General features: G+C 44.4%; 1 protein-coding gene across 3 annotated transcripts in view; it reads right to left on the bottom strand.

Annotated features, from left to right (window-relative positions):
* Window positions 1–3,283: 3,283 nt before the first annotated feature.
* The window catches only part of LOC144764049 (uncharacterized), a 63,667-nt gene continuing 41,632 nt past the window's right edge, over window positions 3,284–25,318 (bottom strand). For 2 of the 3 annotated variants that reach the window (XM_078650197.1, XM_078650198.1), the window contains exon 2: window positions 3,284–8,874. In XM_078650197.1, coding sequence (XP_078506323.1) covers window positions 6,646–8,370 — 1,725 coding nt within the window. In that variant the 5' untranslated portion in view covers window positions 8,371–8,874 and the 3' untranslated portion in view covers window positions 3,284–6,645. The remainder of the gene's footprint in view (window positions 8,875–25,318) is intronic. The other variant, XR_013596303.1, reaches the window with a different exon arrangement.

Genomic DNA, 25,318 nt, shown 5'->3' with positions numbered 1-25,318 from the left:
TTACGTTGTCCTTCCGGCTTGGTTTGGTCATGGGCCTGTCATGACAGCGTTGACTGGTTCCGTCTTCACTGGAACCTGTAGAGCCACCTCCATTTGGGCAGCTCTGGCTCGTGACAGCTCCTTAGTCCGACCTACCATCAGAATGTCTGCCAGTAGTTTTCCGGACTCTTCCAGTATTCTCTCTCGGAACTTGGCCGAGGCACACCCTTGGATGATTTGTCCTTATATCTCTTCCATTTCATTGTGAAATCCACAGGTGATTGCTAGATCTTAAAAGTGAACAAGGAAAGCGTCAATGGACTCATCAGAGTGTTGACGTGCCTGACGAAACACAAAGCGTTCATAGTCTTGATTTGCCATGGGCTCGAAGTGTGCCGAGAGAGCGGTTATAAGTGTACAACGTGCCTTGGGGCTGCTTCAGTGATGGACTTAAAAATCTTACACATGTCCTTTCTCCCTAGGTGTAGGAGCATGGCTCTCCTCTGATCGCGGACTACCTTGGTGGCTTCATGGAATAGAAGAAGTCTCTCTACCCATTCATTCCATCTAGGCACTTGTGCTGACGGGGCTCACGCTACTAGGAATAGCTCACTGGGCAGCATGGTGGCCATTACGTCTCCTTCGTGCACTGCTCAGGTAAGCAGTTTTTTCTTTTCCTTTGTGAGGCTGCACTCTCCAGCGTCTGAATGTGTGTTCTCCAGTCTGTTGGAGGTCTGGAGCTCGGGTGGGAGCTAAGCTGTGTGCTCTGGGCCAGGACGGCGCTCTGATGTTGCCAGTGTGAGTAAAAAGAGTCAGTCTATGGAATCAAAAGCCTTGGCTGTGTCTAAAAACACTGCGACTACCTCAATATCGGAGTTGATTTGGTATGCACCCGCAAAAAGTGTGCTCAGGTTATGTGCGTTTGATCGCCCCAGAATGAAACATGACTGTTCTGGCAGCACCAGGCAAGGCCAAAGGGAAAGTAACCTGTTAGCAATAATTTTAACTAGTATTTTATTGTCAAGAGTTTTGTGACAATGGGGGGGATGATGTGCAGTGGCTTATCAGGTTTTAGTAATGTATTCATAATGGCTTCTCACATGGTTGAGGGTAGCGTATCCCCCACCTACCTTGCAATGGTCAAAGCCATCAGCACTGGAGAATGATCAGAGTTCTTTATAAATGTGTTATAGTTTTAATCCAGTCCATCTCATCACTAGATTCTTACCAGTAATCGATCCTGGAACATTTTCCATGTACCATTGAATGGAATGTATGCACTATGGAATTGAGGCATTCATCATGGCACAAGTCTAGCAGTTTGAACTGTTGCATATTATCCCATAGATCTTCCTGTGCTTGGGTGTGTCAGCTGGACAGGCTGTCAAAGCTATCCAACTCAGCTTGCAGCAATAAAATATTCTCCACATATTACAAAGTGAGGGAAAGAGGTCACAAGCTTGTTTCTAACTTTAGTGAAAGAAAAAAAAAGCAGGATCATCAAAGTTCGGTCCATATGTATTGATCAATGTAATGTATGCCCAACCCATCCACGCACCGGCCCTCTCCATCACAGAGGCCTGAACCTTAAGCCTGGTTTAACCAATAGGGATACTTCACTGACGGCTGAGGAATAGAAATAGAGGGATGGGCTCCAGATTTTGAAAAAATGATTAACAGAAGTAGCATGCATCTCCTGAACAAAAGCAACAGCCACCTTAGGCCTATTGAGGAATGCAGTCACCAATCAGACCTTGTGGTGGTCATTCACCCCTCTCCCATTATAGGCGAGCAGCCTAATTTTACATCCGGGGCTTGCCCCACGCTTATGTGTTGTGTCTGCAGTTTTGACCCCCTGCTTTCTGCCATCAAAACTCAGTGCCACCTTTGTTCTAGTAATAGTCACCCAAAGAGCCCACCCAACAAACCCCTAACCACATTGCATGAGTAACCTTAGCAGAACATTACAGTCTAGTCTTGGGGTGCCTAAACTGGCGTCAATCACATTGTTGCCCCGACTCATGCGATGCTCCGAAGTGTTAGATATAACAGTATTGTTAGAAACCTGTCTTTCTTGCATATCAATGAGATGTAACTTGTCTTGAGACTGTAAGTGGTTAATTGAGGATTAGTAGTTGGCAAATTGTAGGCGAGTGGGGACCTTTTCTAGCTCACTCACTGTTTAGAGTGTCTTCCCTCTTTTACAATCTTTAAGCACGAGAGCAAGCCTTGTTTACTGTGGAATTAACAACAGTTCACCTTTCATAAACAAGTGAAGAGAAGTTTCCAGTTTTTTTGAGTCTCTATCCAAGTATCAAAGTCTTCAAGATGGTGAAACAACGACCTATCAACTTCCGCTTCTGTCCATTAGAAGACTGAGGATTAATGTTCAAATTCTTCCCACAGTGCCTCTTCGGTCACCATATAGGCCCATACGGTTCAGTAATATTATGCTTTTTATTATTGTTGCTACATGGGAGCCCAGCGGGAGACAAGGTCAGACGGGAGTGTGGTACTGCTCCGTTGCATTTGTTATTACAGTTTATTATATTTGGCTCTGGAACAGAAATCAGGTCTTTGTCAAACTGCTTAGTGACCATAAGCCAGCTTTGTAAATAGCACACCTTACTGTATGTCTCATCCAGTCACCATAACCAGTAGTGACATTGTAGATTACCTCAATCCAAGCATGTGGGCATAGAGCTGCTAAAATTGATACAATGTCTCTTTTGCGTTGGGTTGAAAGTGCTATTGTGTTTATATATGTAACCAACACGATCTTTTCCTATGTACAGTGCTCTGATTCTTCAGGGTCATGTTTGTGCTTTATAAAAACCTCTAAATAAAATTAATTAAAGACACGATCAGGATTTAATGAATTTCTTTCACATTCACTTCATTGGAAGACACTGAGGGGGTACTAGGCCATTTACTCACATTGGAAGAAACTAAGGGTGTTTATTTTCTAGGTGCTCACATTTTATGTGACTAAGGGTTGGGTAAACATTGCTGACATCTCTAGTCCCTCTCCATGGCCTCTAAACATAATCATCCATTTGATTCCCTGTCCCATTTTTCTCCCCAATGGTGGCCATGAAGCTTATCCTTTTGGGATAAGGCTCAAGGAGAGATAAGACCTTTGCTTTGTCTTCCCCAATTCAGGAAAACAGATTAATTTATTTGTTTTTTCATATTGCACGGGCAAAACCTCAATGGACATTAGAACGCTTTAGAAAAGTAAATAACTATGTACCCTCTACAGTGTGAGAAAGTTTAGTGTTAAAACATCTAGGATTGCAGTAGGTACTTTCAGCAGATGTTCATTTTATTACAGATGAGCTTGTTAAAAAAATACGCTGTACAGAAGTAGAAAGAATACAATTGTTGCCTACACGTGACATAGGAGATTGTAAGCACTGCTCTAAGTAGAGGCCTCCTATTCACAGGTTGTCCAGAAAACGGTCCTGTAATGTCTGTACAAATAATGGCAGCTCTGGTCCCACATAATACCATAAACCTGATCCACACGTCCTCCGGGGGCTGCAAACCTCTAAGGCCAGTGGCATCTGACTTCTATCTGACCAGAAAACTCCACTTGTCCTCTCCCGGGCAGCAGTGTTAATGAAACAAACAAATGTCAAAGATAAACGATAATGATAAACTCTGAATGTTATTACCACAAATACTCCCGTAACTGTGGATAAGAACCCTGGATAGCCATACTAATCAAATCTCACATGAGTAAATAGGCAGAGCCAGGTCTTAGCACTAGGTAGCCAAAACAGTCCTAATACCAGAGTAGGCTGGGAACAGGGAAATACATCTATGTATTGCCTTCCTGTAACATTTGCATTCTGTCGAAGTTTGATGCTTGCTGGAGTCTGCATATTGTCACCTTTGTGGGAAAGGGATAAGTTGGGATCTTTTCTAGACTAATCCTTCTGCGCTTACGATGCTTGCCACTGTTTCTGTTCCTTTGTTCCTTATTTTGTTCATGTATTGTGTCCTTCTATATCAGTGAGCAGGTGACTGTTTCAAATGAAAGACTTCACAATCAGTACATCTTAAATCCGGGTGGCCTTTTTGCTGAATCATCAGAGAGCGTTTGGTAGCAAATGTTCTTTCACGTTTATAATACTCAAATGGCTTCTCCAGCCGTGTATAATTTCTGATCATGAGTTAGCTATTCCTTTGTAATGAGGGCCTTGTCATACTGAAGACAGAGTTTCTCCCTTGAAGGCATGATGACACATTAGTTTCCTGTTGTGAAAAGCGCTTTGCAACAAAACGTTGTTTCTGCCAATATGGACTCTTGGATCAGCACCTGCTTTCATTAATTTCCAGTGTGAATTTTGAGATGTTGCGTTAATAGTCCCTTTGTAATAATTGCTTTGTCACATTTGTTATATTCCTACGGTGTCGCTCCTGAGTGGAGGACAGGTGTCCCACTAGTAATGACTTTCTGATGTTGCATTAGTTTTGCCTTTGTAAAGGATGCCTTGCCACAGTGAGTGCAGTGATAAGCATTCTCCACCATCACAACTTTCTCCTCTGTGTTGAAGTACTGTTATTGTATTATCTGTGCCCTGCAAAAAAATGAATTGTCACTTCAATATATTTATATGGTTTCTTCCGAGGGTGGACTGTTTGATGTTGCATTAGGTCTTTCTTTTTTGACAAATGCATGGACACAGTTGTTGTGATATGGTTGTTCATGTCATGTCTTTCTACCCTGTGTGATACACTAGGTATGCCTTTGTAAATAAATGCTTTGTTACATTCAGTTCATGCATTCGTATAATTTATTTCCTGTGTGAACTTTCTGATGTCTTCTTAGCTAGCTTTTTTTAGAACATGGCTTGGCACAGTAAGTGCACTGATATGGTATCTACAATGTGTGGACTTTCTGAAGGGACTGTCCTGTGCCCTTCTATTAAATCAAAAAGGTTCTTGGGTTCAAAGGGGGATCTGCGAAAGCCAGAGGGTACTGATCCCACTAGAGAATTACTACACACACAAAAGTCTGTCTGGCTATGCATCAACAAGAAAGAAGGCAAAGGAAAATAGAGTTACCTAATTAGGAACACTTCATCACATTCTGTACATTCATACATATTTTCCTCAATGATAACTTTATGCAGATTCTTAAACCAACCTGGAATAGGCTTAATAAACTCAATGCAGTTGTTTTCAGAGGGGGAAACTTCAAACGCATGCAATACTATTCAAAATGGTTGATATATAGAACACCCTCTTTTCTTCACAATATATATCCGCAAATAGAAGACAAATGTTTTTGCTGTGCAGACAAAGGAACCTGGTCGCATATCATTTGGGAGTGCCCAAATATCCAGAGCTTCTGGGTGGAGATCGAGAAATATCTTAAATTTATAATTGATCCCCTTATCTCATTTGATAAATCTACGGCAGTCTTTGGCTGCTCTCCGGCTACCTCTACACACGAGGAAGGCTTGTTTATTGCAGCTTTAATAGCAAGATCTTTAATTCTGCAATTGTGGAGGTCAGAGAAGGTACCTACCTTTTATGCGTGAAAGGCAAAATTGTTCAGAATACAGGAATTGGAAAAGAAATATGCAATAAGATCAGGAGCAATAAGAAAGTATGAGAAGTATTGGAGTGCGTTTGAAACATAAGATAACATCTTGTTGATGATTTAAAAGGATAACATATATGTATAGGTATCTGGTCGGATTTAGCACTTCGCACTTTAACTTAAATTGTTTTTATTTTTTCTCTCATTTGGTATAAAAAGGTAGAACATATTTGTAAATATATGCCCTGATTTAGTACTTTTCACTTTAACTTACTAGGATCTTTCTCTGTATTATGGATGTTTTACGATTGCACCACTGTGTATTTTGAAACGTTCATTTATAAGATTGTAATATTTTGTATTTTGGAGTCTAAGCAATCCCTTCATCTCTCAATATTTTGGAATATGTATCTGAATGTGATAATATTGTATGTTATTAAGTCAATGAACTCTCAATAAAAATATAATTTTAAAAAATGGTAACTTTGATGTTGTTTTAACTCTCCATTGCTAATACATGCCTTGCCACATTCAGTACTATTTTCAGTGTAGATATTTGATGTTACATTAGCTCTCCATTTTTTATGAATACATTTTCACATTCAATACATTTATATAGTTTCTTGCCTGTGTGAACATTATGATGTCCTATACAATTTTGTTTAGTAATACATCCCTTGTTGTATTCTGTACATTAATAAGGTTTCTCCCTACGGTAGGTTTGTTGATGCTGCATTACCTTATTCTTCCTGCAGAAGACTTTATTATGTTCTGTACATACATAGGATTTCTCTCCACATGGATTTTCTGATGTTGCTTCAGCTCTTCATTTGCCATGAATGCTTTGTGACATTTATTACAGTGAGAACTGTCTCTCTCCTGTACATACTTTCTGATGTTGTATTAAATGTTGCTTTGTAATAAATCTGTCACCTTCGGTACATTCATATTGTTTCTCTCCAGTGTGGACTTTCTGATGTTTCTTTACCTCTCCATTTTTTTTAAATGCTTTGCCACATTCTGTAAATGTATATGATTTCTCTCCTGTGTGAACTTGCTGATGTATTTTTAAACTTTAATTTGCAATAAATGTCTTGTCACTTTCTGTATATTCATGTTTTGTGGAATTTCTGATGTTGCGTTACATTTCTATTTGTAATAGATGCCTTGTCACATGAATTACATTTATACAGTTTCGCCCCAGAGTGGACTTTCTGATGTTGTATTAGACGTGACTTTCTAATAAATCCCTTGTCACATTCAGTGCAGTTGAATGGTCTCTCTCCAGTATGGACTTTTAGATGTTGCATCAGCTCTCTATTTCTTATAAATGCTTTGTCACATTCTGTACATTGAAATGGTTTCTCCCCAGTGTGGATTCTCTGATGTTGCTTTAGCACTGTATTTGTTATAAATGCTTTGTCACACTCTGTACATTTATATGGCTTCTCACCAGAGTGGCTTATCTGATGTTTCATTAGATGTGACTTTTTAAGAAATGCCTTGTCACATTCTGAACATTGATATGGTTTCTCCCCAGTATGAATTTTCTGATGTTGCTTTAGCTCTCCATTTGTTATAAATGCTTTGTCACACTCTGTACATTGATATGGTCTCTCCCCAGTGTGGACTCTCTGATGTCGTATTAACCTTTGCCCTGTAATAAATGCCTTGTTGCATTCTATGCATTCATAGGGTTTCACCCCGGTGTGGACTTTTTGATGTTGCTTAAGGTCTCCATTTGTTATAAATGCTTTGTCACATTCAGAACATTTATATGGTTTATCCCCAGTGTGGATCTTATGATGGTTCTTCAGCTCTCTATTTGTTATGAATGCTTTGTCACACTCTGTACATTGATATGGCTTCTTCCCAGTGTGGATATTCCTATGTTGCTTTAGCTCTCCATTTGTTAGAAATGCTCTGTGACATTCAATACATTGATATGGTTTCTCTCCCGTGTGAACTTTCCAATGTCGAACTAAATTTTGCCTTACAATAAATGCCTTGTCACATTCTGTACACTGATATGGCTTCTCCCCAGTGTGGCTATTCTGATGTTGTTTCAGCTCTCTATTTGTTATAAATGCTTTGTCACATTCAGTACAGTGAAATGGTTTCTCCCCAGTGTGGATTCTCCGATGTTGCTTCAGTTCTCCATTTCTTATAAATGCTTTGTCACACTCTGTACATTGATATGGTTTCTCACCAGTGTGGATTTTCTGATGCCGTTTTAGGTCTCCGTTTGTTATAAATGCTTTGTCACATTCAGTGCATTCATATGGTTTCTCCCCAGTGTGGACTTTCTGATGTTTCATTAGGTCTCCACTGGTAATAAATCCCTTTTCACATTCTGTACATTCATACGGTTTCTCACCAGTATGAATTTGTTGATGCTGCTTTAGATTTTTCTTCCTTTGGAACACTTTATTACATTCTGTACATTTATATGGTCTTTCCTCAATGTGGATTTTTTGATGTCGCTTTAAATCTCTATATGTTATAAATGCATTGTCACATTCTGTACATTTATATGATTTCTCCCTAGTGTGGATTTTCTGATGTCGCTTTAAATCTCCATTTGCTATAAATGCTTTGCCACATTCTGTACATTCATAACGTTTTTCACCAGTGTGGATTTTCTGATGCTGTTTTAGCTTTGCATTGGTTATAAATGCTTTGTCACATTCAGTGCATTCATATGGTTTCTCCCCAGTGTGGATCTTCTGATGTTTTCTTAGGTTTCCATTGGTAATAAATGTCTTGTTGCATTCTAAACATTCATACGGTTTTCCCCAGTGGGGATTTGTTGATGCAGCTTTAGGTTTTGCTTCCATCCGAACACTTTAGTACATTTGATACATTGATATGTTTTCTTCTCTATGTGGATAGTCTGATGCAGCGTCAGGTCTTTCATTGCGAAGCACACTTTTTCACAGTCAGTCCATCAATATGTCTTTTTTCTCCAGTATGAAGTTTCTGATGTCACACTCCCTCTTTCTCCGCCTAATAAATGTTTTGTCACATTCTAGATACTTATACAGTTTCTCTCCTGTGTGTTCTTTCTGATACTAGGGTATAGCTCTTCCTTCGTAATGAGCACCTCATCAGACTTGCTTCGGTATGTCAGTGTGTTATATCTTCAATATATATCAGCTGATGCCTAAGAGCAAAGTACAGACGTCATTGGACAGTATGGGTTTTTTGCTGTAGAAAAAGACTTTGGAGAGGCATTAGCCTGCACAGGAACAGAATTGGAGGTATACTGTTTATACATCACCTCCTACACAAGTGATGTTTAATGGCTTCACCTTTTTCATTCAACCCTGCATTTATTTCACCTGTTGGATTAAGGAAAAAAACACTAAATAAGTGAAATGTAGAGTTCATCACAAAAATCTATTGGTATTTGAGAGAGAGAGAGAGAGAGAGAGATAGAAGAAAACGTTGTTCGATGTTTCAAGAAAATCACAAAATTATGCACAATAAAACTGTACAAACAGAAAACTATAAGAAGGTCTAAAGCACAGCCACCACAGTTTATAATAGGCAAGTTGAAAATGCATCTGCTTTGCAATAAAGATCTAAAAGGGATCTAGTGTCATTTAATGAGACATTTCATTGTTCATATAGACAAGTGTGCTGAAGAGATTCTAGATTACACTTTCAGTATAAAGATGCAATAGGCAGAGTAAGGGCATATGATCCTTACGTGATCCCTTTTTATCAAGGAGTGTGGACTCAAAGAGTAACCAAAACACCAGAGAAGGTTCCTTGTTCAGTGAGTGAGACCCTCTCCCAGTGACACACATTGTTAAATCGACAGTGACAAGAAGCCTCCCTTCTTATCCAGGGCATGCTTCCCATTATCATACAGTCTAACAAATAATACAAGATGGAGCCTTTTCCTGTGACTGAACCATGCAACACAGGGCATCAAAATAATTGGGGAAAACATAAGCAATTGCGACAAGGGAGTTTGTTAGACCTGGTATCATTGGCGTGAGTCTCCCTTCCATTTTTTCTGATTGCCTCCTCTATTTTTGATATGTTTTGCTGGTTAGATGCTTCGGGCACTGTGCAACTGCTATTCAGTGCCACAGTGCAAGTGCTCCCTATGTTAAATTGTTGTACTAATTGGTGTCTCCATGATTGGATTATTTGGTTTCACGTGTCAGACCCTAGTACAGTGCGCCATGTGTGCCCAGGGCTTGTAAATCAAATGCTGCTGGTGGGCTTGCAGCACTGGTTGTGCCACCCACCGAAGCAGCTTGTAAAGTGTGTCTCAGGCCTGCCATTGCAGAGCCTGTGTGCAGTCTGTGACTGCCATGTCGAATTGGCAAGTGCACCCACTTGCCAGTCCCTAAACCTTCCCTTTTTGTCATGTCAGACACCCCTATGGTAGGCCTGCATTGTAAGGTGGGTGCATTGTAAGTATGAGGTAGAACATGCCCTGGTGTGTGAGGCATGTCCTAATAGTGAATTACAGCCATTTTTGTTTTTCACTATTGCAAGGCTATGTGTTCCCATAGGCCACAATGGGCAGTTTGATTATTAGAACTTATAATCCTAACTGACCCAGGAAAAATGGTAGAAATTCGAGTTTAGTATGCCTGAACTCAGAATGAAAAAATACATCTTTTAGTGAAGTTGGTATTTTCTTGCCTAACTATCCAAGCCTGCCTCTGCTAGGTTGTGTATTCCGTGTCTGAAGTTTGAGTGACAGGGGCTGGAGGATTCCAGGAGACAGGGTGAGTCAGTCCAGCGCTGAATAGAGAGATCTGCTTCTAGATGGGAGAGAAGAGTTGCACCTGGGACCTGAAAAGGGCTGGGCCTTCCCTCTACAATGCTGGCTCCACCTCCTGTGGTGTGTCTATTGTCCCTAGACTACACTGTGGAAATAAAGAAGCAGTCTTGTCAACAAGTGCTCCAGGACAGACCAGAACTGGTTTGGCCTCTCTGCGTTCAGAGAACAAAGAGAAAAGTAGTATAAATATGGGGATCCAGACCCCAAGACTTTAGATCACTTCTGGGAACAAGACAAACCTTTTGCCAAGGAGAACCAAGGAAGCTGCTGGAGTTTGGACTGCCCCTCTGCCAGTGTGCTGTTTGCTGAGTTGGCCTGCCGTAGTCTCTTCATTACCAAGGAAAGGAGAAGGAACTTTTTAAGGACTTCATCATCTTGCAGAATATTACTCCAAGGGCTTGATTTGAGCTTGCCTCCTGACCGAAGTCTCAGGGATACCAGACTTCACCCCCTTCTGTTTGCCTGCATCTGAAACTTGCTGTTCTAGTGCTACATAGGGAATCTGCAACACCGACGCCGGCGAAAGACGCCGTTATCTGCAACAACGTCGTGAGAGCTGCTCCGACTTGCGACGTGGACCCAACCCCAGTCGCCGTGCCACATCGATGCCAGAGACGACTTCATAAGCCTGCCATAGCCGTGAGCGCTGCTCAGACTTGCGACGCCGGCCTAATGCCTGTTGCTGTGCCACAGCGACTCCGAACACAACATCATCGCGGAGCCGATCGTCGTCGTGGGTAGTCAAGAATCCATCAACATTGTGACATCGTACAGAACCGTGGTTTCGGCGCCATTGTGATGTCATCTCCTCTCCGGTCCGGAACCGACGCCTCCCCTGCCTGCGCAAGCATCCAAGACCTGATGCCTCATCTCCCCAGAAGTGTTGTCCCAGAACCTAGTTGACAGTAAGTTGACTGACCTCTGGAAGCTTGCTGGGGCGATGGACCTCTGGGCCAGTACCAGAGTGTCCAAGAAGGTACCTGGTAGTGACCCCAAGAAGGGTGTTGCGGGTTCCCTCCAGCAGAGTTTGGGGGAGGTTAAAGATGACCCAGACAAGTCCCAGAGTAAGGAGAAAGGAAAGGGTACCCATGCCCCATCTGAGAAATGGGGTGGTTCTGGTGAACAGTCACTCAGGGCACCCCATTTTCAATTCTACTGCCTTGAGTGATCCCAGTTTGGGTGACTGCTTGCCCAAGGAAAGCACACACTGGTGGGCCCTCTACAGGAGTGGCCAATAGGCCTTAGGGGCAAGTAGTCCCCAGTGGCAGGTCATATGCCATTTCCATCAAAACAGTAGGCAGTTCCTAAGGATACAGGAAGAGAGAATTGGAGGATCAGTCGGTAGATATACATGTCCAAAGGTTGGTGCCGGAGTCTCCTCCTTTTTGAACTAGGTCCCTCACACACCTGGCTGGGTGTCATGCTTCGTCATAGGGCTTGCTCCTCGTCGAGCCGTTGCTGCTATGCCTGATGGACATGCTTTAAGAGGCTCTTTACCAGAGATCTTTTGTTTCCAAGCAGTAATGTGAAATGCGAGTGTAGGGCCGTGGAGTGAAGATGAGTGTATCAAGTGTGTGAATGGGTTAAGGAAAATAAAAAAGGAGATGAAGTAGTTTGTAGTTTTAATCTGTGGGTCTACTAGTTCAGTTAAAATCAGGGTTCACACCCCACGGACATGATGTTTAGTGGTTGCTAATACAAAAAAAAGGTCAACAGCCGGATGATTATCTGGGTGTCATCAGCATAGTTGTACACTAAGCAATCCATCCTATTCAGGAGTGCTATTAGAGGCTGCAGGTATACATTAAAGAGTAGGGGTGACAGGGCGGAGCCCTGTGGAACCCCACAAGTAATAGAGGAGGAAGTGGAAAGCAAATCCCCCAACTGTACTCTCTGTGTCCTGCCCTGCAGGAATGAAGTGAGCCATGCATGCGCTGTACCCCTGATACCAAAGGACCTCAACCGCGACAGTAGTTGTTCGTGACACACGGTATCAAATGCCGCGGAGAGATCCAATAGTACCAGGGCACTCGATGTTTTTATATCGGCGCGACTCCTCAGTTCATCCAAAATAGAGAGCATAACTAGTTCCGTGCTATGATCAGCACGGAACCCTGCCTGGTTGGACTCCAGCAGGTTGTTGCTCTCCAGATGTCCCGAGAGCTGGGCCAGCACATGCTGCTCAATAACTTTAGCCAGAAAAGGCAGCTGGGAGATAGGACGGAAATTCTTTAAACACTTCGTGTCTGATCCAGGTTTCTTTATTAAAGGGATCAGGCGAGCCTCTTTGAAAGCTAAAGGCACCTGTCCTGTGAGAAGAGAGGCATTCAGCAGATGTAGAACTTCATTCTCAATGCCTGGCAGTGCCAATTTGAACACATCCGGAGGGCAAAGATCGACCTTAGAGCCAGATTTAACCCGATCCATGATCGTACGTAGCTCCTGTTTTGCCATTGGGAGGAACTCAACCAACGGTAAGGTGTCCAATGGGATGGGGGGAACGGGTGGACAAGGACAATCGAGGGGTATAGTTGCGGCAATTTCTCCCAGGATGTTGGAGATCTTATTCACAAAAAAGTCCTGGAACCTCTGACAGTCCACCTGGGTGAACTCAGTGCTTTGCCCTTCATTTGTCCTGAGCTCAGCAAGGACCCGAAAGATTTCCTTCTGCGGATTTCTAGCCGCAACTATTCTTTCCTCAAAGAACACAGCCTTCCTAGATTGAATGGCTAATTTATACGTCGACAAGGAAGAAATATATTCTTTCTTGGCAATGGCGTCATACTCCTTCCATTATAACAACTACTCGTAGGGGAGGGTCAGAGGGAAATTATTTAACGACAAAACAGGTAAATACCCCCAGTATGAATGCACAAACAACAAGAAACCTGTAAGTCGAAAAGTACAGAGAAAGATACGCTGGCATTGGAAGAATTGCACAGAGAGAGTAATTAAACTAGCTATCAACAAAAGCTGTTAAAGTCCTATCAGACCACCCAAATGGCGGAGCCTCATCACGTAGGACTCCTAGACCTTGGTTTGTGTGCAAGTGCCCAGACGTATTTTGGCATTGCATCACTCAGCCATGGTCTAGTCACCAAAGTTGTTCATGTGGATGGTGTGTCTGACATGTGCAGTGCAAAAAATCAAGTGGTGTGTATAAAATGGCTGAACAAGCAAACAAATAAACTTTAATGGCGTTTGCCTGAACGTCAGGTTAAAAATTAGTGAGGTGACAGTGTGACAAAATCACTGTCTAACTTGCTTGGTAAAGATCAAAAATTAGGGCCAACATGTTTCTGCCATAACGTGAAAGTCCACTGGCATTCTTCAGGGCCAAGCTGGAATGCTACTGCAAGTACACTACTAATTGTGTTCTAATTAATTGTGGGAAAGAAAATTTTTCTACCAAAATCAAATCAAATTGGTCATACAAGACCGTCCTACCGCATCTTCTTATGTAGTCCACAAGATGCAGTTGGTCTTCCCCATCAATTTTTGGGAAGTGAGCCTCACCTCACCCGGCAACTGCTCGGAATGATAAGGCCCCGCTCTGTCCGTCGGTACCTCACGGCGGGAACTCGAGCCGAAGGTACCGACGGACAGAGCGGGGCCTTATCATTCCGAGCAGTTGCCGGGTGAGGTGAGGCTCACTTCCCAAAAATTGATGGGGAAGACCAACTGCATCTTGTGGACTACATAAGAAGATGCGGTAGGACGGTCTTGTATGACCAATTTGATTTGATTTTGGTAGAAAAATTTTCTTTCCCACAATTAATTAGAACACAATTAGTAGTGTACTTGCAGTAGCATTCCAGCTTGGCCCTGAAGAATGGTAGAAAAATTTTGGTAGAAAAATTTTCTTTCCCACAATTAATTAGAACACAATTAGTAGTGTACTTGCAGTAGCATTCCAGCTTGGCCCTGAAGAATGCCAGTGGACTTTCACGTTATGGCAGAAACATGTTGGCCCTAATTTTTGATCTTTACCAAGCAAGTTAGACAGTGATTTTGTCACACTGTCACCTCACTAATTTTTAACCTGACGTTCAGGCAAACGCCATTAAAGTTTATTTGTTTGCTTGTTCAGCCATTTTATACACACCACTTGATTTTTTGCACTGCACATGTCAGACACACCATCCACATGAACAACTTTGGTGACTAGACCATGGCTGAGTGATGCAATGCCAAAATACGTCTGGGCACTTGCACACAAACCAAGGTCTAGGAGTCCTACGTGATGAGGCTCCGCCATTTGGGTGGTCTGATAGGACTTTACCAGCTTTTGTTGATAGCTAGTTTAATTACTCTCTCTGTGCAATTCTTCCAATGCCAGCGTATCTTTCTCTGTACTTTTCGACTTACAGGTTTCTTGTCATACTCCTTCCGCCATGCTCGTTCCTTCCTTCTCACCGCACGTTTCAAATCCCGTAAGGTATCATTATACCACGGAGCACCAGCTCCTCTCTCCACCTTCTTCATCCTCCGAAGGGGTGCCACCAAATCAATGGCTCTCCCCAGTCTCTGCTGAAGTTGTCCACTAAGAGCATCGATATTGCCCTCCTGCTCCATCGCTGGGGGGGATTCTTCCAGGATGTGTCTATCTACATAGTGGTTGGAGTCCTAGTTAGTATAAGGGGTTGCCCAGAAATATTTATCCTGGAATTAGATCATAGGGTCCGCCATTTTCTTATTTTATTCTGTTTGAACCGCTTACCTTAAATGACTTAACGGCAAGTTGGTCTTCCCATGCGAGCACAGGAAGATATTGTGTCTTATGTTATCTGGGCCCTCAGACTATTGATCATATTTAGTTTGTATGCCCAGTCCTACTACCTTATCACCTATGCTAATTACGTCCTTTGTTCATACAGAATAGTATTAAAACTGTAGCTACAGCCCATGAGTTTCTCCTTTTCCCTAAGAAAATCTTCAAGTTTACGGTGTTTTAAAACTTGTTGCTTTTGACAAGGGGTATGGGAGCAATCGTTTTATTCATATTTAATCATATTGCCTCCTACCTCCGGGTCCAACTACTAGATTATATGCCACTTATTCTATTTTGGTACTCAATTAAATTGTGTACTCAAATAATTCTATTCATTTGTTGCAGTAAAGGAACTATACTGTATCCAATTCATTATGTTATTGTTCGTTATTTCCCCTTCATTTCTAAAGTGTTCCTAAATTAATTCTGGAACTCTGAACTGTTGCTGCCAGATTGAATAAAGTTTTTCTATTGCTGGCTTGACTAATTACATACTTTTCATTTTTTTTTTCTTGTATTGTTTGTATAGTGTGCATAATTAGTCCACATATTCGATGTGGTAAAGGAACTATAACTGTATTTTATAAACCAATCTCATTGTGATATTTGTCTTCTTCTCTAATGTCGTTTTACTAGTATCTTTTTATTAACTGCAAAACTGTGCACTTAATTATTGCTGCTTGGTCGAAGGATGTTCTTCTGTATAACAATATAAGCTCTTTTTTCTCTCTTTTTCTAGCTATATCTTCTGTTGATTATATGGTTGTGATTTAATCTGTACAAATTTGTACTCATGAAATGCTGCTATACTTTTTATCACTCTAAAAGTGAGTGACTTTTTTTCTTTTGACTTATACAAATACTATTTTATGGTAAAGGTCTTTATTTGCACAATGCAAATTGTATTCTTATCGTGTGATTCAATTGTAATTTTTAAGTGGACCTCTTTTTGAGTTCCATACCTTAATAAATTGAATATCAAGTTTGTCTGAAATGACTTTAGGGACCTGGTTTAATAACTCCTCTACCCCACTGTTATCTCATGCTACAGTTAGCTGTTCAGTGGTTCCTGTACATAAGATCATGCCAAACAGTCCTTGATGAAACCATCTCAAAATGTTTAGGTCTTTAACTGCCACATACACTTTACCATAGATCTTCCTTCCTTGATATCTTCAAAATAACCTTGCAACTCAATCTTTCTTCTGCCATATGATACCTATTTGGTGGCAACAATTTACGCTCACCCCACTTCTGTTGAAATGATTCTTGTGTGGGCATAGTCATTTTGGCACCGGAGTCTACTAACAACTTTGCCTCCTAGCTGAATATCGACATAAGGATCCACACAATGCTTAGGATCTGTAGGACCTCATTATAAGACACGCCAAAGACCATGTCTTGCATTTCTTCCATCAAATACTGAACATTGTAAAACAAATACTTTCAACCTCCCATTTCTCGCCAAAGTGCTTGAAAGGGTAATGAACACCCAGATGGCTGATTATCTCGAGCAAAACAAACTGCTGGATGACACGCAGTTCGGGTTTTGTAAGCTCCACGGCACTGAGACGGCTCTCATTAAAGCTGCAGATGACATTAGATCAATCAGAGATCATGGAGGGACAGCTATCCTTATAATGCTGGATTTATCGGCCGCCTTCGACACGGTCAATCATTCCATCCTGATTGACCGTGTCGGAAATTTGGACATCCGATCCAGCGCTAAGGAACTGCTCACCTTGTTCCTTTCGAGCAGAACTCAAGCAGTTACGCTAGGACCTTTCAAGACACCAGAGCTTGCCTTACCTTGTGGAGTTCCCCAGGGCTCATCGCTAAGTCCAACACTGTTTAATATCTACGTGTTGGACTTGGCGAGAGTGATTAAATCCTATCACATGAGCCTTACCTCCTACGCTGACGATACCCAGCTGGTGCTCGCTATCAACAATGATGGGGAGCAGGTAGCGGCATTGTTTCAAGAGGGTATGTTGGCCATCAAAGAATGGATGCAGGCCAACTGCTTGAGGTTGAACTCTGAAAAGACGGAGGTAGTCATTTTTGGTAAGATCACCCCGCAATGGTCCCCCGAGTGGTGGCCTCCATCGTTGGGAACTCTACCTACACCGTCAGTTAAGGTCAGAAACTTGGGTATAGTTTTTGATGAAAAACTTAACTTTGCAGCACATGCCAACCAGACAGTAGCAAATGCCCACCACAAACTCAGACTCATAAGGAAAATTATCCCATTTCTCTCTGATAGTGCAGGCAAAACAGTAGTGAGCACACTTGTGCTCTCCTCCCTGGACTACTGTAATGGTTTATTTGCCAATGCACAATCCCGGGTAATTTCCAAACTCCAAATGATCCAAAATGCGGCTGCCAGATTACTATCAAGGACTCCAAAATTTAAATCAGTCAGTCACATAATTAGGAACTACCACTGGCTGACAATTAAAAACCGCATCAGATTCAAATCACTCTGTTTAACTTTTAAGGCTACTCATAACCTAGGCCCAAGGTTTCTGCAAGAGCAGCTTTCCATCTACTGCCCGTCCAGACAACTGAGATCGATGCAGTTACGACAGTTAGCAGTACCCCTTACCAGAACGGTCACTTGGGGAGACAGGCGTTTCACAGTGTCTGCAGCCAGACTCTGGAACTCGCTCCCGTTAACCATTCGATCGGCGCGCTCTCTGCTCCAGTCCTGGAAACTGGTGAAGACATGGCTGTTTAACCAGTAACACTCCTTGGCCTAAACGCTTTCATCACTCAGAGACTCTTTATAGTAATCTTAGCGCCAAGACCCCCACGGGCAAACGTATGCGCTCTATAAATTGTATTAATTAATAAATAAATAAATAAATAATAAATAATAAATGAACAAAGTCAAATACAACACACAAACAAAACACACAGTTGTTCTCCTCCCGAATCTAATTCCCTTTAGGAGTGTCTTGTACTGCCCAATCCCATGTTTCCCTCCTAGATTAACTAATACATTCTATACAAATAAATTACTGAACAAAATAGCACTGTGCTGGGGTGTCACTAGAGAGGGTGCAGCTAGGAAAGTAAACCATATACTCTGTACACTCAGAGAAAAGATTGTTGCACAGGGGTGAGTTTGTCAGTAAAGCCTTTCCCAGCCAACGTGGACGCTGTAGAGGGATGTCAGTGAAGAAGCCATATTGCCAGAAAACAGAAGCATTTACTCAACATAGAGATGTAAGGAAAGGAGAAAGTCTCTCATGAATTTATACCATAGAGAATCTTCAAGCTGTTCTAATGCAATAACACAAGTCTTAATATTTCTGTAAAATCTTGCACAGAGAGCTTTAACTGTGGTGAGGGGTGAGTAGTGAAGGTGCAGTTATAGAGTACTGTCAGATAGAATCACTGGTTCATCCATCTCTACCACTGCTAATGCACAGAACACTGACAACTGAAATATTCAATGTGATTCTACTTATAAGAGAAAGCTTTCCTACCAAACTCTACCATACATAGAGATTCTGCACCTTGTGGATATGTGATTGAACAGGTTTTACTATAGAGCATGCTGTCACGAAATGTATTCATATACTCCATGCACTTAGATATAACAAGGGGAGGTGTTTCATTAAACTGTACCATTCAAATTGTGCATGTAGTTAAATTGTGGTGGCACAGGGCTATGTGTTTTTCTGAAATCTTGTACACAGCCCTTTACGCTGTTCAGACATGTTATTATGGCATTTGCTATTCATTAGCCCATTTACACACCATGTTCACCCAGACAAAAGGTGTTTCTAGAGGGGTGGTGCCTCACTAAAGTCTTCTACACTCAGAAGCTACGCTGTGGACAGGTGCCAGCAAAGAGGGCATGTTGTAAAAAAAACACAAGGATTCACTTAATATACACTTTAAAACAAGCATTTGCAACATAATAGGTCTCACATTTGTTGTAGTTGGAGCTATTGGCATTGTAAATGGCAATGTTTTTATTTTTGTTTTTTTGTTTGCAATGGAGTGATTTACTGAAAAAATGAATGCTATACCATATAAGCTTTTATCGCAACACTACAGTAAATCTATAGCTATGTTAACATAAAGGGGTATGAATGAAAATACAAAAAAAGATGTTAAAATGCAGGATGGAATGTATAGCAGGTGACAGGGACTACCTACTATTTAATAAAAATACATAGACAAAAAAACACACTTAGACTGTGAAACCTGCAAACTCCAGGAAAGTGTCAGGCATCAGCGTGTATTTGCGGTACATATACATGCAAATACACCATGACATGTTGTCCATTTTTTTTCGGTGCGTCGGACGTCCGGAACTGTCTGCCGCACCAGTGCTTATGCCCATCAGACGGCTCCCGGCTGTCTGCGCACATGGCACAGGAAAGGCCAAAACACCCTTCGGAGCTGGGGAAGAGCTTCCCCGGCTACCAAGTGTGTTCTGAAATGACGATCAACGACATTTCGGAGAAACAGAAAATCAGTTTCAGTGCCTCTGTGCTCAGGGGGCTATCTCAGCACCCTGAGCACCGAGGCAGATGGGAGGGGGTACCATTAGAAAGGGGAGACTCTCCCCTTTCCAAAGGTACCCATCCCTAGTGGATCCCTTCTTGGGGATCGCCTCAGGAGGGTTATCCCCAAGCAGGGGTCCACCCACTAGGCACCAGGAAGGGGTGAGGTGCCCCTTGGGCAAGGGCTTTTGCTCCCCCCATTATTTTGGGCACATTCAGTCTTTCTGCCCTCCCCCAGGAGGCATAGGTGGGCAATAGCCTCCAATCTGCCCCTCCCCCCCCAGAGGGGCAGAAAGCACACTAGGCACCAGGGATGTTTTATTTTTATGTATATAGGGTTGGGAGCTGCCCAAAATGGGCATGGCACTGCCCATGCCCCCCCTCCGAATTCCAGTTTTTTGCCCTCCCCCAGGAGGCAGATAGGAGCATTAGCACCCAAGCTGCCCTCCGGGCGGCAGGAAGCGCACTAGGCACCAGGGATGTTTTATTTTTATGTATATAGGGTTGGGGGCTGCCCAAAATGGGCATGGCAATGCCCTCCTCCCCAAATTCCACAGTCTTTCTGCACCCCCCTTCCCGGGAGGCATATGGGGCATTAGCCCCGATCAAAGCACACTGGGAACCAGGGATTTTTTTATAGTGAATATAGGGGTGGAAGCTGCCCAAAATAGGCATGCTAATGCCTCCACCCCTCAAAAAACATTCCACAGTATTTCTGCCCTCCCCCCCCCCCCCCCCAGGAGGGCAGAAAGCCCACTATGCACCAGGGATTGTCTTTTTAAAAATATATGTATGGGGTGGGGACTGCCCAAAATGGGCATGCCAATGCCCCCCCCCCCAAAATGCCACAGTCTTACTGCCCACCCCCAGAAGGCAGATCGGAGCAATAGCCCCTTTTCTGCCCCTCCGGGCAGGGCAGAAAGCCCACTAGGAACCAGAGATATATTTATGGGCATGTCGGGGAGGAGCCCAGTAGGCACGGGTTGCTCCCCTTTTTTTAGACACACATTTTGGTTGTTTCAATTATATTTTTAGTCTCATCTACCCCCAAGAGGAGGTCTCAAAACCACTAGGAAACAGGGAGAGTTGGTGTGTATGAACTGGAGTTTGGCTTACGGTCTGCGTGTACTGACCTTTGGCTGGCATTTTACTTGCGGTGTGTGTGGCTTGCACTTGGCTAATGGTGTGTGTGTGTGTGGACTTGCACTTGATGACGGTGTGTGTAGATTGGCGCTTGCCTGGTGGTGTGGCACTTGGCTGGCAGTTAACGTGGACTGCTGTTTGGCCGACAGTGTGCATGTATGGCGCTTGGCGGGCGGAGTGCGGAGATGGCGCTTGGCTGGTGGAGTGCAGGGATGGCGCTTGGCTGGCGGAGTGAGGGATTGGCACTTGGCTGGCAGAGTGCGGGGATGGCGCTTGGCTGGAGGAGTGCGGGGATGGCGCTTGGCTGGAGGAGTGCGGGGATGGGGCTTGGCTGGAGGAGTCAGGGAATGGCACTTGGCTGGAGGAGTCAGGGATTGGCGCTTGTCTGGAGGAGTCAGGGATTGGCGCTTGGCTGGCGGTGTGCATGGATGGTGCTTGGCTGGCGGTGTGCATGGATGGCGCTTGGCTGGCAGTGTGCGTGGATGGTGCTTGGCTGGCAGTGTGCATGGATGGCGCTTGGCTGGCGGTGTGCATGGATGTTGCTTGGCTGGCGGTGTGCATGGATGGTGCTTGGCTGGCGGTGTGCATGGATGGCGCTTGGCTGGCGGTGTGCATGGATGGTGCTTGGCTGGTGGTGTGCATGGATGGCGCTTGGCAGAAGGAGTCAGAGAATGGCGCTTGTCTGGAGGAGTCAGGGAATGGCGCTTGGCTGGAGGAGTCAGGTATTGGTGCTTGGCTGGCGGTGTGCATGGATGGCGCTTGGCTGGCAGTGTGTGTGGATGGTGGTGTACGTGTACTGACTCTTGGCTGGCGGTGTGGCTTGCACGGATCCCCCAGCATTTTCTTACCCAGAATCTTCCACAAACCTCCAATTTACTTACAAAGTCACATTTTCCTCACATTTCTGTGTGGGTAAGTTGTAGAATCACAGCACACGCACAACTTTCCTCCCACCCAGCCTTCCCCCGAGGTCTGGCGAGAAAAATTATACCTCACTTGGCCCAGCTACACAAGTATGGTATTATTTTTATCGGGAGAATGAGGGAAACGCTGAGTGGTAGGAAATGTGTGCTGTGCAGTGACCCCACAACTTTCCCACACAGGTATTAGAGGAAAATGTGACTTTTTAGCTAAATTTGAGGTTTGCAATGGAATCTGGGAAGGAAAATGTTGAGGGATCAACGCAAACCACACCTCCCTGGACCCCCACGGGTATCTAGTTTTCAGAAATGTCTGGGTTTGTTAGATTCCCCTAGATGTCTTCAAGCCCGGGACCAAAAACACAGGTATCCACATATCTATCACAAAACTACCTGGTTTTGCGAGGGAGTCATCTGCGTTTTGGCCATCTTGGGAAACCTAGCAAACCCAAACATTTCTGAAAACTAGAAACCGAGTGGAGTCCAGGGAGGTGCAGCTCACCTGGATCTTTCTACATTTTCCTTCCTAGAATCCCCTGCAAACCTCAAATTTAGCTAAAATAAATCATGTTTTCCTCACTTTTCTGTGTGGGAAAGTTGTAAGATCACAAAAGTATCTGGTGCGTTGTCACGCCCCATGGTCAAGCTGCAGAGTTTTGCAAAAAATTACAACAAACAAGAAACCAATATTTTTACTCCATAGTCTTTGATAATCAGTTTTCTCCATGTGTTTTACCATTCATAGTAGGAACAGCATAACTCCTATCTTTACATGTCAAGAAATGCCAATCCAGGCAGTTTTTCATGGCATATTGGAATGCACTGTACATCCTGGGTAACCCAATGCATTTTGGGCGTGTTTGGCCCTTTGTCAGGGGTAGGTAAAACGGAAGGAGAGCCCATCAAAAGTTGTAAGAGACTACATGCAACAAGACCATGACTCACGTTACAAATTGGTAAAACTACGAAAAAGTGATTGCCTGACTCAGTGTCCACATTGCTGTAAATTTTTCGAATCCTAAACACATGCTCCATTCATTCAAATTGTGCTCTGGGAATAAATCAAGAAACCATGAGACAGAAACAGATAAAGGAATAAAAAGTGGAAGTAAAAAACGGAAATAAAAAATCAAACTCACTAGTGCTCTATGAGTAAGTGCCTAAAATACTGCGACTTCGTGTCAAACAGGGCCCCAAATCACGTCTGGTGAATCATGCTCAAAAAGAAAAAGATCAGTTTGCTTGAACAAACTTAAATGTAACCCTTTGCTCTCCGTGTGCCTGCATATTTCAAATGTATCTGTGCCGATGGCAGCCCCATGGCTGCTGTTATCAGCTCCCGTGAAGTCAATGAACTTGTGCTCACAGCGAACTTATCGGAAAATAAACCTGGAAAGACGCCATAAGTGAACCAGTGCCTTCTGTAATGTCCGTGCACTGCGGGTTAGCAGTCCAGTTGATCGCGCACGCAGACGTGCGCATATGCGGGTGTGATACGTCACACCGCGTATCATATAAAAATAAAGGAGGCATGGCCCAAGGTTAGTTCGGACCACGCGGACCAGCAAATTGGTGTCCCAGGTCCTTATGTCAAGCGCAGCGCTAGCGACCCTGCGCACGTGCGACACAAGGCACGACAATGGCGACGAGGGTCTGAACGGACCCATGCTCAACCCCGCCAAGCCGCTCCAGTCTGCCCTACGGCGGCGCGCTGATGCGCATACATCGTTGGAGGCCCTGTGTGCTGTGGGCCTGATCAGGACTGTCTGTCCCGATCGCGAGAGTCAGCGCATGGCGGCGCATTTTACCGGCAGCCCCCGCAGCAGTGCCCGGACATGGGAGAGTGGCGGCGAGTGAAGCCCTCGGAAGGCGGGGAGGACAGAGTCTGGGCTCTCAACAAGCTAAACAGGGTAAGGGCAAGCGCGGCCGACAGCTGGCCTGAGAAGCCCCCGCACCCCGTCCGCCCATTTCAGAGAGCGCATCACCCTATCTGTGGCCGAGTCATCGCCGGCCTGCTCTTGCTCCAGAGCGTTTAAGCGACCCATCGGTGAGGGGAGTCAGAAAGGCTCCGCCACCAGCGCCACTGCTCCAGCATCCCCATTGAGGTGCAGGAAGACCCCACGTGCTGAAAATGGCGGCAATTCCCCCCATCGAGCCATTTATGGTTGACGGCGCACCGGCGTCCCTGGCGCCACGATGGAAGGACTGGACGGAGCGGTTGCAATTCTATTTCGAGGGCGCTGGAACGGCGAGAGAAAGGCGCAGGGCACTTCTCCTTCATCTCGGTGGGAAGGACATACACAGAATTTACAAGACCCTGGTAGAGGCCACTCCACATACCTACGTCACGCTCCTCAACGTGCTCAACGCGCACTTCGAACCGATGGCCAGTAAGGATTATGAGCGTTTCATCTTCAAGCAGGCGCGACAAAAAGCTGAAGAATCGCTTGACGCATTCCACGGCAGGCTCAAGGAACTCGCCAGCACCTGTGGTTTCCGCGACGAGCAAGAGGAGATACGTGGCCAGATAATACAGGGATGCTACTCCTCCAACCTGAGGGTAAAGATCCTCCAAGAAGACGGAAAACCGTTAGCGGACATTTTGAAACTAGGGCGATCCAAAGAACTGTCACAAGCGAGAGCGTCACACATGGAAGCGGCACTCCATAGACCAGTCAAAGCGGAGCAAGTAAACACGGCCGAACAGATCAACGTTGTCCGACCGAAACAACGCCAGTTTGGAGGAAGAAAACCACAAGAGCGCCGAAAAGAATGAGGATACTGCGGAGGCACGCCCCATCATGCTCAAGACTGTCCAGCGCGGGGGAGGAAATGCGGCTCGTGTGGGCGAATGAACCATTTTGCAACAGTTTGCAGGTCATCCAAGCAGAAACCCGAAGCAGCCCATGCCATCAGAGAAAGCCCAGACAGTGAAGATATGGACGACGACTCCAATGACTACCCAGTCCACTACGTATTTGCCATCGACCAGCTACTGAGGAAAAAGAGGCGTCTCCCAAAGTGCCGCATAAGAATACGCAACCAAGAGGTGAGGGCCACGATCGAAACAGGAGCCTCGATTGAGCTCATGGCGGCAAATGTCTACAACCAACTGCGAGAAAAGCCGGCTCTGAAGACGGCCAAGATCCGAGTCTTCGCATACGGACAAAATACCCCAATTCCTCTAATCGGATGCTTCCAAACTGAACTACAGCACCAGGACCGGAAGGTCCCCACAACCGTCTACGTAACCACAGAGGGCAGCGGCATGCTCCTCAGTGGACAGGCTGCTGAAGATCTACAACTGATATCATTCGCGATGGTCGTGCTGGAAGAGGAATTGGACACAATTCTCGAAGAATTCGGAGACACGTTCCAAGGTATTGGGTGTCTAAAAGGCAAAGAGGTGACTCTCCATATTGACCCATCCATCCAACCGGTAGCCCTCAGGCACCGGAGAATAGCGTTCCACCTGAGGAAGAAGGTGGAACAAGAACTCGAAGCTCTCGAGCGACAGGGCATCAACGAGAAGGTCAGCGGGCCCACCCCGTGGGTATCGCCAATAGTGGTGGCGCGAAAACCCAAACAGCCGGGACAGGTCCGCATCTGTGTCGATATGCGCCT

The sequence above is a fragment of the Lissotriton helveticus genome, chromosome 6 (genome assembly GCF_964261635.1).
Source record: "Lissotriton helveticus chromosome 6, aLisHel1.1, whole genome shotgun sequence".
In the NCBI taxonomy this organism is placed as follows: Eukaryota; Metazoa; Chordata; class Amphibia; order Caudata; family Salamandridae; genus Lissotriton; species Lissotriton helveticus.
The sequence above is the reverse complement of the archived record's forward strand: the minus strand, read 5'-3'. Positions and strand labels throughout refer to the sequence as shown.